This window comes from Giraffa tippelskirchi, chromosome 6 (assembly GCF_054371585.1).
Source record: "Giraffa tippelskirchi isolate mGirTip1 chromosome 6, T2T-mGirTip1v1.2.pri, whole genome shotgun sequence".
Classification (NCBI taxonomy): domain Eukaryota; kingdom Metazoa; phylum Chordata; class Mammalia; order Artiodactyla; family Giraffidae; genus Giraffa; species Giraffa tippelskirchi.
In genome coordinates, this window is record NC_137280.1 from 82,846,749 (window position 1) to 82,860,797 (window position 14,049).

At 50.8% G+C, this 14,049-nt stretch overlaps 1 protein-coding gene across 4 annotated transcripts; it reads left to right on the plus strand.

Moving 5' to 3' along the window:
- Positions 1 to 65: 65 nt before the first annotated feature.
- Positions 66 to 12,752, plus strand: TMEM161A (transmembrane protein 161A). Of its 4 annotated transcripts, none has more exons than XM_081496172.1 (12): positions 66 to 153; positions 3,556 to 3,659; positions 4,253 to 4,333; positions 4,757 to 4,854; positions 4,958 to 5,114; positions 6,570 to 6,721; positions 10,804 to 10,864; positions 10,964 to 11,107; positions 11,200 to 11,313; positions 11,462 to 11,648; positions 11,753 to 11,852; positions 12,175 to 12,752. In XM_081496172.1, exons 1-12 carry the CDS (start codon positions 124 to 126, stop codon positions 12,426 to 12,428), a joined length of 1,482 nt encoding a protein of 493 aa, XP_081352298.1. In that variant the 5' UTR covers positions 66 to 123; the 3' UTR covers positions 12,429 to 12,752. The 4 variants fall into 4 exon arrangements, with proteins under 4 accessions (XP_081352298.1, XP_081352299.1, XP_081352300.1 ...); XM_081496173.1 differs by having other exon boundaries at positions 11,756 to 11,852; XM_081496174.1 differs by having other exon boundaries at positions 11,462 to 11,636.
- Positions 12,753 to 14,049: the final 1,297 nt, after the last annotated feature.

Here is a 14,049-nt window from a genome sequence, read left to right on the forward strand (position 1 = left end):
GACTCCTGGTCCTCGCGATTTGCCCCGACTCCAAGCCTGACGATTGGTTGGATGGGCGGCTTGTCAGACCAAAATCGAATTCTGATCCGTCGAGTTCGGCGCTGAGCTCTGAGCTCCAGGCCCATGGGTCCCCGCGCTCCAGTCGGCAACATGGTAAGCCCGCAACTCTTAGCATGGGAGCCCCTGAGAGGCTACGTATTCCGCCGTGGGGGAGTCCAGAGAAACACCGAGGAGACAGAGATCCCTTTGTGGGGACTGAGGGCTCTAAGGGACTCGGGATCGCGCTGAGGGCTGTGTTTCCCTCTCTGGGGTTAGAGTCTCGCTCCGTGATCTATGAGGGAGTCGGGGTTGTGCAAGGGAACTGGAAGGCCTTGAGCGTTCTGGGCTTCTGACAAGTCCCTGGGGTGCCTTCTAGGGGCCCGGGGTCCTGCTGAGGGGCCGTCCCTTGGAGGGTGTTGGGGATCTGAACACCTTCGGAGCCCCGCGAGGGAGATCTGGGGTCCGACAGGGGCCCACTCTGGGCATGGTGTCCTGCGGGAGCGTGGGGACCACGCCGACAGGGTCCATCTGGGCTCTCTCGGGGTATGGGGTGTGCTGAAGGACCAGGGAGAATCCTGAGAGGAGGGGGCCATGCTGAAGGGCTCAAGGCGGGCTCTGGGCGGGCGAGGGTCCCAGAATTGGAGAGAACAGTTGGAACCCTCAGGTCTCACGTGGTTCTGGGCCCAAGCCATTCAGCTTATTCTTCAAGCTTATCCTGGCCTCTGTGGGCAAGGCTGGTGTTGGGTGAGGGTGGAGGCTCCACCCCCCACCCCAGTCCCTAGGACTGGGCAGAGGCAGCGTCAGACTGGAGGGGCTGGGAAAGGGGCCTGACCTTGCCTGCAGTAGGGGGCGTCCCTGAGGCGGATGTTGGAGGTGGGTCTGAAGTAAGAGCATTGATGAAAGGGGCTGGTGAACGAGGAGGTCATTCCAGGGTGTGGGACATTGTAGAAGGTGAGGGGAAGGGCTGTCTGAAATGGGATGGAGGAAAGTCCCATTGATGTTGTTGAGTTGTAAAGTCGTGTCTGACTCTTCTGCGACCCCATGGACTGTAGCCTGCAAGGCTCCTCTGTGCATGGGATTCCCCAGGCAAGAATACAGGAGTGGGTTGCTATTTCCTTCGCCAGGGGAGCTTCCCAGCCCAGGAATCGAACCTGTGTTTCCTTCATTGACAGGTGGATTCTTTACCTCTGAGCCAGCAGGGAAGCCTGCCACATTGATTTGATGTTACTTAGCAGGATTCTGGGATCACTGATCTAGGGAAGGGGTTTGAGCAGAGGAGGGACATGGGGTGATGGGAGGCTCCAGAGATCTTTGGAGATCTGCAGAGCATGGACTCTAAGACCAGAGCTGTGGGGGTTGGGCCATAAGAAACATCCTTGGACAGACCTTGGGAGCCTTAGGTGGAGGGATGCATACCTTCCTTCTCTTCTCTTCCTCGTACATCCTTCCTTCCATCCTTCCTCCCTCTCTTTCTCTCTTCTTCCCTTCTCCTTTCCTTCCTCTCCTAGGTGCTGGGATCACAGTTTGAACCATGGGTCTCCTCCCTGAGAGGTGTCCGGGGTAATGGGGTTAGCAATGGAGAGCCTTGGGGTCTGGGAGTGTCTCTGAGACCCGAATGGTTGGGCACAGAGGGCGATGAGGGAGAGAGCTGGACAGCGAGGCAGGCTGGTCCTTAGTGGGGTCCGCCGGGCCTTGCGGGCTGAGGAGTGGAGCTGGATGTTCATTTGTGAGACTGGGAAGGTCCTGGGCCCCCTGGAGGAGCCGTGTCCATGGGAGCGATGGGTGGGTGCTGGGGTCTCCAGGGAAGGGCCTGGAGGAGGCATGGTCTGCGAGCTCAGCAGAGAGATATTGACTGGAGGTGCCGGTGGGCTGGAGTCGTGCTGGGCTGTGTCGGTGGTTAAAACCCTGCCGGGGGATGGATCACAAGGGAGAGGTGTCTGGAGAGCTAGGGAGACTGGAGAGCAGCTGCTGGATTTCCTAGGGAGGAGTGGAGGAGGGGGTCCATGGGGAAGGGCAGGGCCGTTCAGAGAGCCCGCCCACGGGCTGCAAGCCGGCCAACTATGCTCTTGGTCATTAATGCCTACTAACCAGTCTGCACTTGGGTAGGGGTAAGGGTGAGCCCTGAGACCAGAAAGATGATGCCTCACCTCCTTACTGAAAAATGTTTCTGGTCTCAGTTTACAAGTCACAACATAGAGAAAATATCCTATTAGTCTTTTTATTTTAAAGATGAATTTCTCCACAGTCATTCTGAATTACAGGGCTAAGCCCGATAGCCATCACATTAGAGCTTTTCCTATTGAAGTTAGCTTATTTTGGCCTGATTAAAGGATAATTTTAATAATTAGTTTTAACATTAACATAATCTATATTTCATTTAGTTGTTAATACCATAATAGTAGCTGACAGCCTTCCTGAGCACTTTATTTTACATAATTACTGATAGCAAGTCGGCTTCCCAGGTGGCACTACTGTTAAAGAACCCACCTGGCAACGCTGGAGACATAAAAGATGTGAGTTAGATCCCTGGGTTGGGAAGATCCCCTGGCAGAGGAAATGGCAATCCACTCCAGTAATCTTGGCTGGGAAATCCCATGGACAGAGGAACCTGGTGGGCTACAGTCCATGGAGTGCCAAAAATTCAAACACAACTGAAGCGGCTTAGCACGGATAGCAAATGGTTATTTACTACTTTCACACAGGAAAACCCATCTTTAGGCTGATTACCAGAAACATTTTTTTCTAAAACATTTTAAAATAAGTATATGAAAATTTGTTATGCTTGTTTATGTTCCATAAACATATATGGAAATATGTTTAAAATGTTGTTAGTAGCAATTGGTGAGAAAATTCCTAATTAAAAAAATTCATCCCACTCAAATGTGTAAGTGTTAATCCTAAAACAGGTAGTGGCCAGAAATAGACCAGACCTCTTTTCTCCTTGGTTGATTACAGAGGAAGGGAGAGGAGAAAGGATGATTTCAATTTCCAGGGATAATTTCGGATGGAGAAAGACGTGGGGTACAGAGTCAGCTGGGTGAACAGTGAAGCTGGAAGTTCACTCGAGACACAGTTGGAGCGTGGATTGGGGGGTACCCTGGGAGAGGAGTCGCTTTCACTGGGTGTGCCCGGCTCGCTGTAGGTCCCGGAGGTGGTCGTAAGAGTATATGAAACAAAATAGGAAGCACCCCATTTCCAGATGAGGAAACTGAGGCTCAGGGAGATTATTACCTTAAATCCTTAACACTGGAGGAAATTGAGCTCCAGTCTCTGCTCCAGCACGTGCTCTCCACCACCGCACACCCCTGCCAGGTGATGAGGCGGGACCCGCGCCTTGCCGGGGCTCCCAGGGTTGGGTCTGAGCCCACCCTCGGACCCTTTCCCAAGAAGCAGCTGGGGCCAGGGAGGGCCTCCCTCCCCCACCTGGCTTCAGCGTCTCTCTATAAATAGCCGGGTTTTCGAAGGTGAGCTTGTGACCCTCTGGCAGGCACTGCCTTTCACGTTTCCTCCCCTCAGGCGGTCCTTGGAGTGCAGCTGGTAGTGACGCTGCTCACGGCCACGCTCATGCATAGACTGGCGCCGCATTGCTCCTTCGCGCGCTGGCTGCTCTGCAATGGCAGGTGAGCCACGCCCCTTCCCGGGCGGTGGGCGGGACCCCAAAGGCTCCGCCCCCTATTTCCCCAGCCCCGCCTCACGCCCTGTAAGGCGAGGGTTTTTTTAAGAACTTTATTGAGATAATTGACACAATAATTGCAGGTATTTGAAGCACACAGTTGGAGCAGTTTTGACAGATTGTACACATCGCTGAGACCATCTCCACACTCAAAGGAGCAGCTGCTCCCCGACTCCTGCTCCCCTTTCTCCCTACTCTACCTATAGACCTTATTTCCTAAAATTCTTTGTCAGGGTTTGGGTCTTGGGCCCTTTTTGAAAACCCAGTGGCAATTGTGAACTCTCTGTCCAGGACAATTCACATGCCAGTTCCACCAGGAGAGTTAGCCAGAAGATTCTAGGGTGTCTAGGACCCCTGCTGCACTCCCCTGTCGAATCCCAGCCCACCTCCTCCCCCTTCCTTTGACCTTCGATGACCCCTGCCCATCCCGTCCCAGGCTTATCAGGGCCAATCTTCCCTCTGCAGTCTCAGCTTTTGAGGTTCACCACGTTGATCCCCTCCATGCCCAAAGCTTTCCTAACTGCCTCTGTTTGCCTTCAGTCTCTTCCGATACAAGCACCCTTCAGAGGACGAGCTGCGGGCCCTGGCAGGGAAGCAGAAGCCCAGAGGCAGGAAGCAGCGGTGAGTGAACCCCCAGCCTGAGGTAAGTGGCTCCCTTCCAGGGGAGACCCTGAGGGCGCAGCGCCTGCCCTGCACACTTCCAGGCACTGGTCTGGGCACAGGCAAGTTGGAGACTCCGCAGGAGAACTGGGAACACCCCAGGCTGAGGAGGTGGTCGCTGCCTTTCATTGTTTGCCTCCCGTCGGCATCCCATGCTTATTGGAAGTTTGCTCGGGGCCAGCCCTGTGGGTGGGTGGTGGCCACCCCCTGGCATTCAGAGGACTCCCAGGCTGGGGTGAAGGTACCCTCTAGACTAGCTCCCCCTGTACTCTGAGGGGAACACTAGAGCCTCCCAAGCTGGGGTGCAGTAGGCCGCCATGGCTGCCTGGGCAGGGGAAGACGGAGGCTGCCAATGCCATTCCCACTCATCTCCCCTGCTCCCAGGTGGGCCAATGGCTGTAGTGAGGAGAAGCCGTTATCTGTGCCTCGAGACACCCCCTTCCAGCTGGAGACCTGTCCACTCACAGCTGTCGATGCGCTTGGTAACAGCTGGGTCCCCAACCCCCACCCCTCCCACGCTGTTGGAGTTGGTGGGGAGCATCCTGGGTGGGCTAAGCTGGGGGCTGAGTGGTGTGCTCTCTGCAGTCCTGCGCTTCTTCCTGGAGTACCAGTGGTTCGTGGACTTCGCCGTGTACTCAGGTGGCGTGTACCTCTTCACGGAGGCCTACTACTACGTGCTGGGCCCAGCCAAGGAGACCAACATCGCGGTATTCTGGTGTCTGCTCACCATCGCTTTCTCTATGTATCCTTCCTCCTGGTGGGGGAGGTGGAGGCCCCTGGAAGCTGGATCTGAGGCTCCTTCTCCCTACTAAATTGGCACATCAGTTAACAGCTGCTGTGCGGTAAACCTGCCCAAAACTCGGTGGGAGTAAAGCAATCGCTATTTTGTTTGTTTTCCTGGCCGGGTTTCAGCTGGGTTGCTTCATCTCTGCTCCAGGTTAGAGTAAGCTTCCTCACCCAGAGCGGCCAGGAAGGAAAAGGGGGCGCTGCAGGCCCCCTATGGCTTGGCCTGAAGTCGGTCCACCCCATCCCTATCCATTCTCTGGGTCAAAGCAACTCAACAGGCCAGCATAGATGTAGGGGCTGGCAAAGAGACATCCCCTCTGTAATTGTCTTTATTAAGCTACATGGAGAACAGAGGCGAAACTGTGACTTTGAGGACCCAAGTTGGAGACGGTGTCCTGTGGAATGGAGTTGCAAAGAAAGGCAGCCCATCTTGAAACCCATACCACTGGTTCTGGAAAGCCCTGGAGGGTCTCTCTCAGGAGAGGTTAGAGATAGAAGCTGTATCTCTGGCAGCCTCTCAGAGGAACAGGAAACAGAACCTGAGAATGCAGCCAGGAGGCTATGTGGGTAAGGGAGACTTGACCTGAAGAGACAGAGTTGGTGGCCATTGCTTTTTTCTTTTTAAAAATCTTTTTATTTCTTGGTTGGTAGTATTTATTTTTGGCTTCGCTGGGTCTTTGTTATCGCAGGCGGGCTTTTCTCTCTAGGCGAGTGAGCGGCAGGTTCTCTTGCTGTGGATCACAGGCTCTAGGGCTCGAGGGCTTCAGTACTTGCAGCCCGTGGGCTCAACAGTTGCGGTACACAAGCTAAATTATCTTATGCCTTGTGGGATCTTCCCAGACAAAGGATTGAACCCCTGTCCTCAGCACTGATAGGCAGAGTCGTGACCACTGCACTGCCAGGGAAGCACGGGGCTACTCTGGGTTGTGGTGCTCAGGCGTCTCACTGCAGGAGTGTCTCCTGTGGGGGAGCACGGGTGCCAGTAGTTGCGGCTCTCAGGCTCTAGAGTGCAGGCTCGGTAGTTGTGGAGCATCGGCTTAGTTGCTCCATTGCCTGCGGGATCTTCCCGGGCCAGATATCGTGCCTCCTGCATTGGCAGGTGGATTCTTAACCACTGGACCACCAGGGAAGCCCTCGGTGGCCATTTCTAACTGACCACAGGCAGTGTGACGAGGCCAGGCTGGAGGCCCGGCTCAGGCTCACTCGCTCTCCGGTGACACGGGCCTGAACAGTAGTGAACCTTGAGTCCTGGGCTTTCCCAGTATCTGTCTTCTTTATCATGTCCCTGCTCTCCAGGACTCTGAACCTGAACTTCCATGTTTGTGGTCTGGAGTTGGGGGGGTCACTGGCTGGGCTTGGAGGATGGAGGGGTCACTGCAGGCGCTGGAGGCCTCCTTAGCCCTACCTCCAGCAAAGTGTTCCTGACCCTGACCCGGCTGTACTTCAGTGCGGAGGAGGGAGGTGAGCGCTCAGTCTGCCTCACCTCTGCCTTCCTCTTCCTGCTCCTGGCCATGCTGGTGCAGGTGGTGCGGGAGGAGATGCTGGAGCTGGGCCTGGAGCCAGGTACGTGCAGTCCGGGGCCTGGGAGCGCCACCTTCATCACTCCCTTGTGTAAGCTGGTGAGGGTGTAAGTGCCCTTTCCACCTGCACACAGTAGGTGAAGGAAGGGACCCCTGGGGCCGGAGCAGTCTCTGTGGGTGCTTGCCACCCTGGGTGCAACCTTGGGCTTTGAGGAAAGAGGACATCTCATCTCACTGATGGGTACCTGTGCCTGTGACTTTACGTGGGCACTTCTGTTCCCCTCCAGGCTGTCCTCTACCTAGCAGCCATGGTGATTTAATATTTACCTATTCGAATTTAATTTGGGAGAGGAAATAGATATATAGAGTAATATTCATAAAGTACAAGAGGATATAGAATAAAATCATCTTTCACACTAGTTCTCCTCCCCAGAGGAAACCTAGGGTACCACATTGCCATATTCAGATAAAACAGTGTATATGGCTCTAAACCTTGTCTTTTTCTCTTAAAAACAATATTATCGTCATACTAAGTGCAGTACGTCAGACAGAGAAAGACTAATAGCATATGATATTACTTATATGTGGAATCTTAAAAAATGGTATAAATGAACTTATTTACAAAAAAAAAAACTTACAGACATAGAAAACAAACTTATAGTTACCAAAGGGGATGGGGAGGGGAGATAGGTTAGGAATTTGGGATTAACATATACACACTATATACGAAATAGATAACCAACAAGGACTTACTGTGTAGCACAAGGAACTATGTGCAGTATCTTGTAATAGCCTGTAAGGGAAAAGAATCTGAACAAGAATAGATTTTTGTATATATACCTGAATCACTTTGCTATATACCTGAAATTAACACAACATTGTTAATTAGCTCTACTTTAAATTAAAAATAATAATAAGTATTGGAGATTGTCCCTAGATGCTACATACAGTAATAGAATGTTACAGTAACATAGTAACAATAATTTGATACTGCATTTTGTAACTTTATGAATTTTCTGTGATTATTTAACTAGGTCTCAATTTATGGACATTTAAGTCTTTCTTTCTCCTATTAAATGCTATTGCACAAAGCCAGTGCTATTATACAACAATGTTGCACAAGAACAACCTTGTGCCTGTGACCCTGTGCAAGAAAGTGCATTTGTAATTTTAATAATGTTGTTGGAAAATTGCCCATCAGAAAGAGATGTATGAACGTACATATCCCCACATCCTCTCCAATGTATTTCCTCAGACGTTTTTGTCTCAGATGATCTGATGGGTGAAAATGTAAGTGAGGATGAGCATCTTTCTATGTGTTGAACAGCCATTTCTATTTCCCTTCTGGGAAAGATTTGTTCTTTTGCCAGTTTTCTCCTGGGTTGTTGATCATTTTATTGATTGTAGGAGCTCTTTATATATTAAGGCAATCAGCCTTTATGTGTGATAGGAGTTGTAAATTTTTTTTTGTTTCTCATTTTTGTTTTGATTTTTTTCTGCTTCTTAAATGATCTTTTTTTAAAAAAAATAATTTGGATCACTCTTCTGCCCAACACCAGACTCTAATGGTCTTTGGATAAAGATAAAAATCCTCACCAATGGCCCACATGGCCCTGCTGACTCCTTGAGCTTTGTTGTCACCAATACTCCCTACCTTTCAATTTTTAAACTATATGATGAATATTTATATATATGAGAACATATACATAAATTACAAAGCCAAATAATGTAAACACTCATGAATCTACCTCTCCCATTCAGTAGGCTGCCTTTTTGTTTTGTTGACAGTTTCTTTCACCGTGCAAAATCTTTTTAGTTTAATAAGGTCCCATTTGCTTATTTTTGCTTTTGTTTGCCTTGCCTCAAGATACATGTTCAAAAAATATTGCTAAGACCAATGTCAAAGCGTGTACTACCTACGTTTTCTTCTAGGATTTTTTTGGTCTCATGTCTTACATTAAAGTCTTTAATCCACTTTGAGTTTATTTTTATATATGATGTGAGAAAGTAACCCAGTTTGGTTTTTTTGCATGTAGCTGTCCAGGTTTCCCAGCATCATTTATTGAAGAGGCTGTCTTTTCTCATTGTATATTCTTGCCTCCTTTGTTGTAGATTAATTGACTTTGTAGAGTGCTCCATATATTCTTGATTAACGTACATTCTCTTCCTCTCTGTGTCCAATAAATTCAAATTTCCATCTTTACTAACTTTTTGTTTCTGATATAATCAGAAACAAAAAGGGTTAATCTCCCTCTGGGATGGTACTGTGCTGTGCTAAGTCACTTCAGTCATGTCGACTCTCTGTGATCCTATGGACTCCAGCGCCTCTGTCTATGGGATTCTCCAGGAAGAATACTGGAGTGGGTTGCCATGCCCTCCTCCAGGGGATCTTCCCAACCCAGGGATCGAATCCTCCTCTCTTATGTCTTCTGCACTGGCAGGTGGGTTCTTTACCACTAGCACCACCTGGGAAGTCCCAGACTTCTGGGATGGTGGAAGTCTTCATTTCTCTTAGGAGTTCTGTCAGTGTTTTCTTTATATATTTTGAAGCTAATTGACAAGGTGTTTACAGTTTTAAAAATGCTACATCTTCCTGGCAAATCAGCCATTTTTTTTTTCATGATGTATTGACCCCTTCTGACTTACTTCCATCCTACCCTAGTTTGTCTGTGTCAATATAGTCTTTTCAACTTCTTTCTTCCTTCCTTTCTTTCTAAACTGAGATATAATTGACATATAACATTATATTAGTTTCAGGTGTATAACATGGTTCAATATTTGTGTATATTGCAAAATGATCACCACAATAAGTCTAATTAACAACCATCACCCCACATAGTTACACATTTTTTTGTGTGTGATTTTAAGATCTACTCAGCAACTTTCAAATATACAGTACTACCTTTCTTTTGACTAATACTTTACTTTCAACCTTCCAGTGACCTCATGTTGAGACATGTCTACTTTAAAACACAATCAAGTCTGACAGCCTGTATCATTTAACTTCAAGTTTAATCCACTTACATTTATTGTGATTTCTGACCTTTTTGGCCTTATTTCTACCATCTTACATTTTCACTTTCTATTTGTTCTTTTCTGTTGTTGCGGTTGATAGTGACTGCCAAATTAATTGTCCTTCCTTTTAGGTGATCTGTCATAACTTCTGACTGCTTTGTGAGTTCTTTGTTTTTGGTATTCCGCAGTTTCACCACAGTGTGTCTAGGTATGGATTTCTTTGTATTTATCTGGTTTTATATACTTTGTATGTATCATGCATTCTGCAGACTTTTCAGTCATTCTCTTCTAATATCTCTTCTCCTTCATTCTCTCTCTTCTCTTGCTTTGGGGCTCTGACTTAACTAGTATTGAACTTTCTATTGTGTCCTCCTTGTCTCTTAATCTCCCTTCATATTTCACACCTTCTTGTCTTTCTCAGTTGGAATCTGAGTGATTTCTTCAGATCCAATTCATCAGTTATTCCTTGGGCTGTTTCCAGTATGCTAACAACCTAACATTTCAGTAATTATATTTTCCTTTTGGAAGAGCTTAATTGGTTCCTTTGCAAATCCACTTGGTCCTCTGAGGTAGTCTCATGTCACCTGTTCTGTGACTCCAGCTTTTACTTTCCTCAGTCATTTCACACAGAATTTATAATACCAATTTCTAAAGTCTTTGGAATTTAAGCTTATCTTTTTTTTTTTTTTTTGCTGCTGCTGATTCACTTTTATGATGCTTTGTTTCCTTATGTGTCTGGTGACTTTGGTTGTGAGCTCATATTTATTTGCTTTTACTGTGTGGAAAATGTGGGGGCCTGAACTGAGACTTCTTTCCAGGACATTGATTTTCTCCTGTGGAGCCCTTCATGGCCCGCCAGCATGCAGGAAGCTCACACTCAGTGCCATCTGCCCCCGTGTCCCCTAGTCCAATCAAGACTGCCTGCCTAGCACATTCTCCTGAGCTGCACAACTGGAGAACATACTTGTGCTCATGCTTGTCACAGGGCCTGGCTGTCACTAGTGTGTTCTCACCTGGGGAGAAAATGGATATCTGGGAGGTGAGGCAGAGTGGGCTCTGGGGCCCCAGGGGTCTGTTGGATGGACACTGTCCTCTTTTTGTCTTCTCCAGGCCTGGACAGTATGTCCCAGAACTTGGAGCCGCTTCTGAAGATGCAAGGCTGGGACTGGGCGTGAGTCCTGGGAAGGGAGGGAGAGCGGCTGCAGGCTGCGACCTGCACATGGGGTGCTGACATGCCATGGGAGCCCCCTGACCCCTCTCTTTCCCCCAGTCTCCCTCTGGTCAAGCTGGCCATCCGCGTGGGGCTGGCAGTGCTGGGCTCCTTGCTGGGTGCCTTCCTCACCTTCCCAGGCCTGCGACTGGCCCAGACCCACCATGACGCCCTGACCATGTCTGAAGACCGGCCCATGCTGCAGTTACGTGGGGGACCGGCTGGGTGAGGGGTGAGGGGCTAGGGAGCCTGGAGGGGGGTGCCCCAGCCTACCAGCTCCATGCCCTTGCCCCCAGGTTCCTTCTGCACACCAGTTTCCTGTCCCCCCTGTTTGTCCTATGGCTCTGGACCAAGCCCATGGCGCGGGACTTCCTGCACCAGGCTCCCTTGCGGGGGGTGTCCTTCTCTCTGTGAGTACAGCAGTGGGGCTGGGAGGCCGGGCAGCTGGGGCCCCCTGAGTACCCCGGACTCTGAGGATAAGGGAGGAGCCCTGGGTCCTGCGGGAGGATCCTGGGACCGAGGACAGCTTCCCTCACCGCGTCGCCCCTCTCGGCACAGGCTGTCTGACTCCGCCTTCGACTCGCTGCGCCTCTGGGTGCTGGTGGTACTATGCCTGCTGCGGCTGGCGGTGACCCGGCCCCACCTGCAGGCCTACCTGTGCCTGGCCAAGGCCCGCGTGGAGCAGCTGCGGCGGGAGGCCGGCCGCATCGAGGCCCGAGAGATCCAGCGGCGGGTACCAACGCCGGTGGGGAGGGAACCTGGGGCTCGGGGTGTGGGCTCCTGGCCCTTCAGGCCTGAGGTTGCCCGGAGCGCGAAGGTCCCCGGCTGCAGCCACTGCTACCTGCCCAGCAGGTGGTGAGGGTGTACTGCTACGTGACAGTTGTGAGCCTGCAGTACTTGACTCCACTCATCCTCACGCTCAACTGCACGCTGCTGCTGAAGACACTAGGTGAGAAGAACCAGCCTGGGCGGGAGCGGGGTGGGGCGGGGTCTGGAGTTGGGGCCGGGCGGGGCTAGGGGCTGGGGTTGCAATGGGGTGTGTGAGCCGAGGGCATGGCCCGAAATGGATTGAGGTGACGTGACGGCGAGGCCTGGCTATGAGGGAGGGGGCGGAGGCTGGAGAGCTCGAGGCGAAGCCCCGAGTGGGGCCCGAAAATGGGATGCCGGTAGAGCCTGGGGCGGGGTGGGTGACTGTCAGCCAGGGTCTGGGGTCGCGGAGGCCAACACCGCTTGTACCTCCACCCGTCCCTCCTTCTACCCTCTTCTTGCAGGCGGCTACTCCTGGGGCCTGGGCCCGGTCCCCACGCTGTCCCCCACCCCGTCTTCAGCCCACGATGGCCCGGTCGGCCCCGAGGAGGATGAGGCCCAGCAGACTGCAGCCCTGATCGCCGGCGCCCTGGGCAGCCTGCTCACGCCCCTCTTCCTCCGCGGAGTCCTCGCCTTTCTCATCTGGTGGATCGCCGCCTGCCAACTGCTCTCCAGCCTCTTTGGGCTGTACTTCCACCAGCATCTGGCGGGCTCGTAGCCCTCTTGCAGACACTCCTGTGGCCCCAGGGTTTGGTCCTGGGCCAACAGGGCCCGGCTCACCCCTTCAGTGTGCCCAGGTGCGAGGCGCTCCTGGGAGTTCCTGCTGCGCGGGTCCCCCTTCACCACAGTGCCTGAGCCGTGGGCCCTGGCTTGGACGCTGAGCTTCTGCCTTGAAACCGCCTCCCCAGACCCAGCAGCAGAGGGTCCCGGGGCCGGCCATTGTTCCCAGAAGGCACCAGCCCAGTTTGACTGCAGGGGGCGTGTGCGGCGTCGGAGGGGGCACTCTTCTGAACAAATAAAGGAGCGAGCGGCTTTTAACAAACAGGATTCAATTGGTTTGGGAGGCAGCTTTCTGCATGTTGTGGCAGGGTGAGTGGGGGCCTGGAGAGTCTACAGAGGGCCTACATTGCTGAGTGAGGGGAATGATGGAGGAAGAGCTTAGCAAAGACCTGGAAGGAAGAAGCGAAGCCCTGGTAGAAAGCTGACATGGGAACAAGTAAATAAACTGGGGAAACTACACTAAAACAATTGATTTCTTCTTACAAGGAACGATCTCGGATGGACTCTGGGGAGAGACAAAAAAGCAGGTAGTGTTAAATCGTGAGATGCTACTTTCTAACTTGTCAGATTATGGAAGATCAAAAAGGCTGGTGTTTATGATCTGAATTGTGTCTTCCCCCCAACTCCTATGTTGAGGTCCTAAACCCCCAGGACTTCAGGGTGTGACTGTATTTGGAGATAGGGATTAAAAGTGATTAAGCTGAAATGAGGTTGGAGACTTCACTGGTGGTCCAGTGGTTAAGAATCCACCAACCAATGCAGGAGACACAGGTTTGATTCCCGGTCCGAGAGGACCCCGCATGTCATGGAGCAGCTAAACCCACGTGCTACAACTACCAAACCTAGGCACTTAGAGCCCATGCTCTGCCACGAAAGCAGCCACCCCAACAAAGAGTAGCCCCTGCTCACCACAATTGAGAAAGCCCGGGTGCAACAGTGAAGATGCAGTGCAGCAAAAAAACAAATAAATAACAAATAATTTTTAAAAAATGATGTTGATAGGGTGGGCCCTGACCCAGTAGGACTAGTATCCTTACAAGAGGAAAAAAAAATTTTTTACAAGAGGAAATTTGGACCTGAACTTGTGTTACCTGAAAACTAGGTTCACCTCTTGGTAGGTGTTGAGCCAACTGACACAACCAAGCCAAAGATGAATGGAAGGAAGGACTTATGTTGACTTTCAGCAAGTAAGGGAGACACTGGGGATCTTTCCCAAAGCAGTGTCTCCCTGAACAGCAAAACTGGGGAAGTTTTAAGCTCAGGGTACAACGTATATTCATGAAAGGGGTTGAGCAGAGGAGAATTCAGCATAGAACTGTGGCAAAGGTCCACAGAGTCCAAGCTTTAGTTGACTGAAGTCAGAAGAATCAACATCATTCCACCCTTCACCTGCTTGAGGGCCTTAGTTCCTGCAGAACTCGAAGATATATTATTATAGGGAAAAGAATCTGAAAAAGAATATACATATTCTGTGCTGCACACCTGAAACGTACACAATATGATACTATAAATCAACATCAATTAAAAAAATTTTTAAAGAGGAGGAACTAGGACTCTGC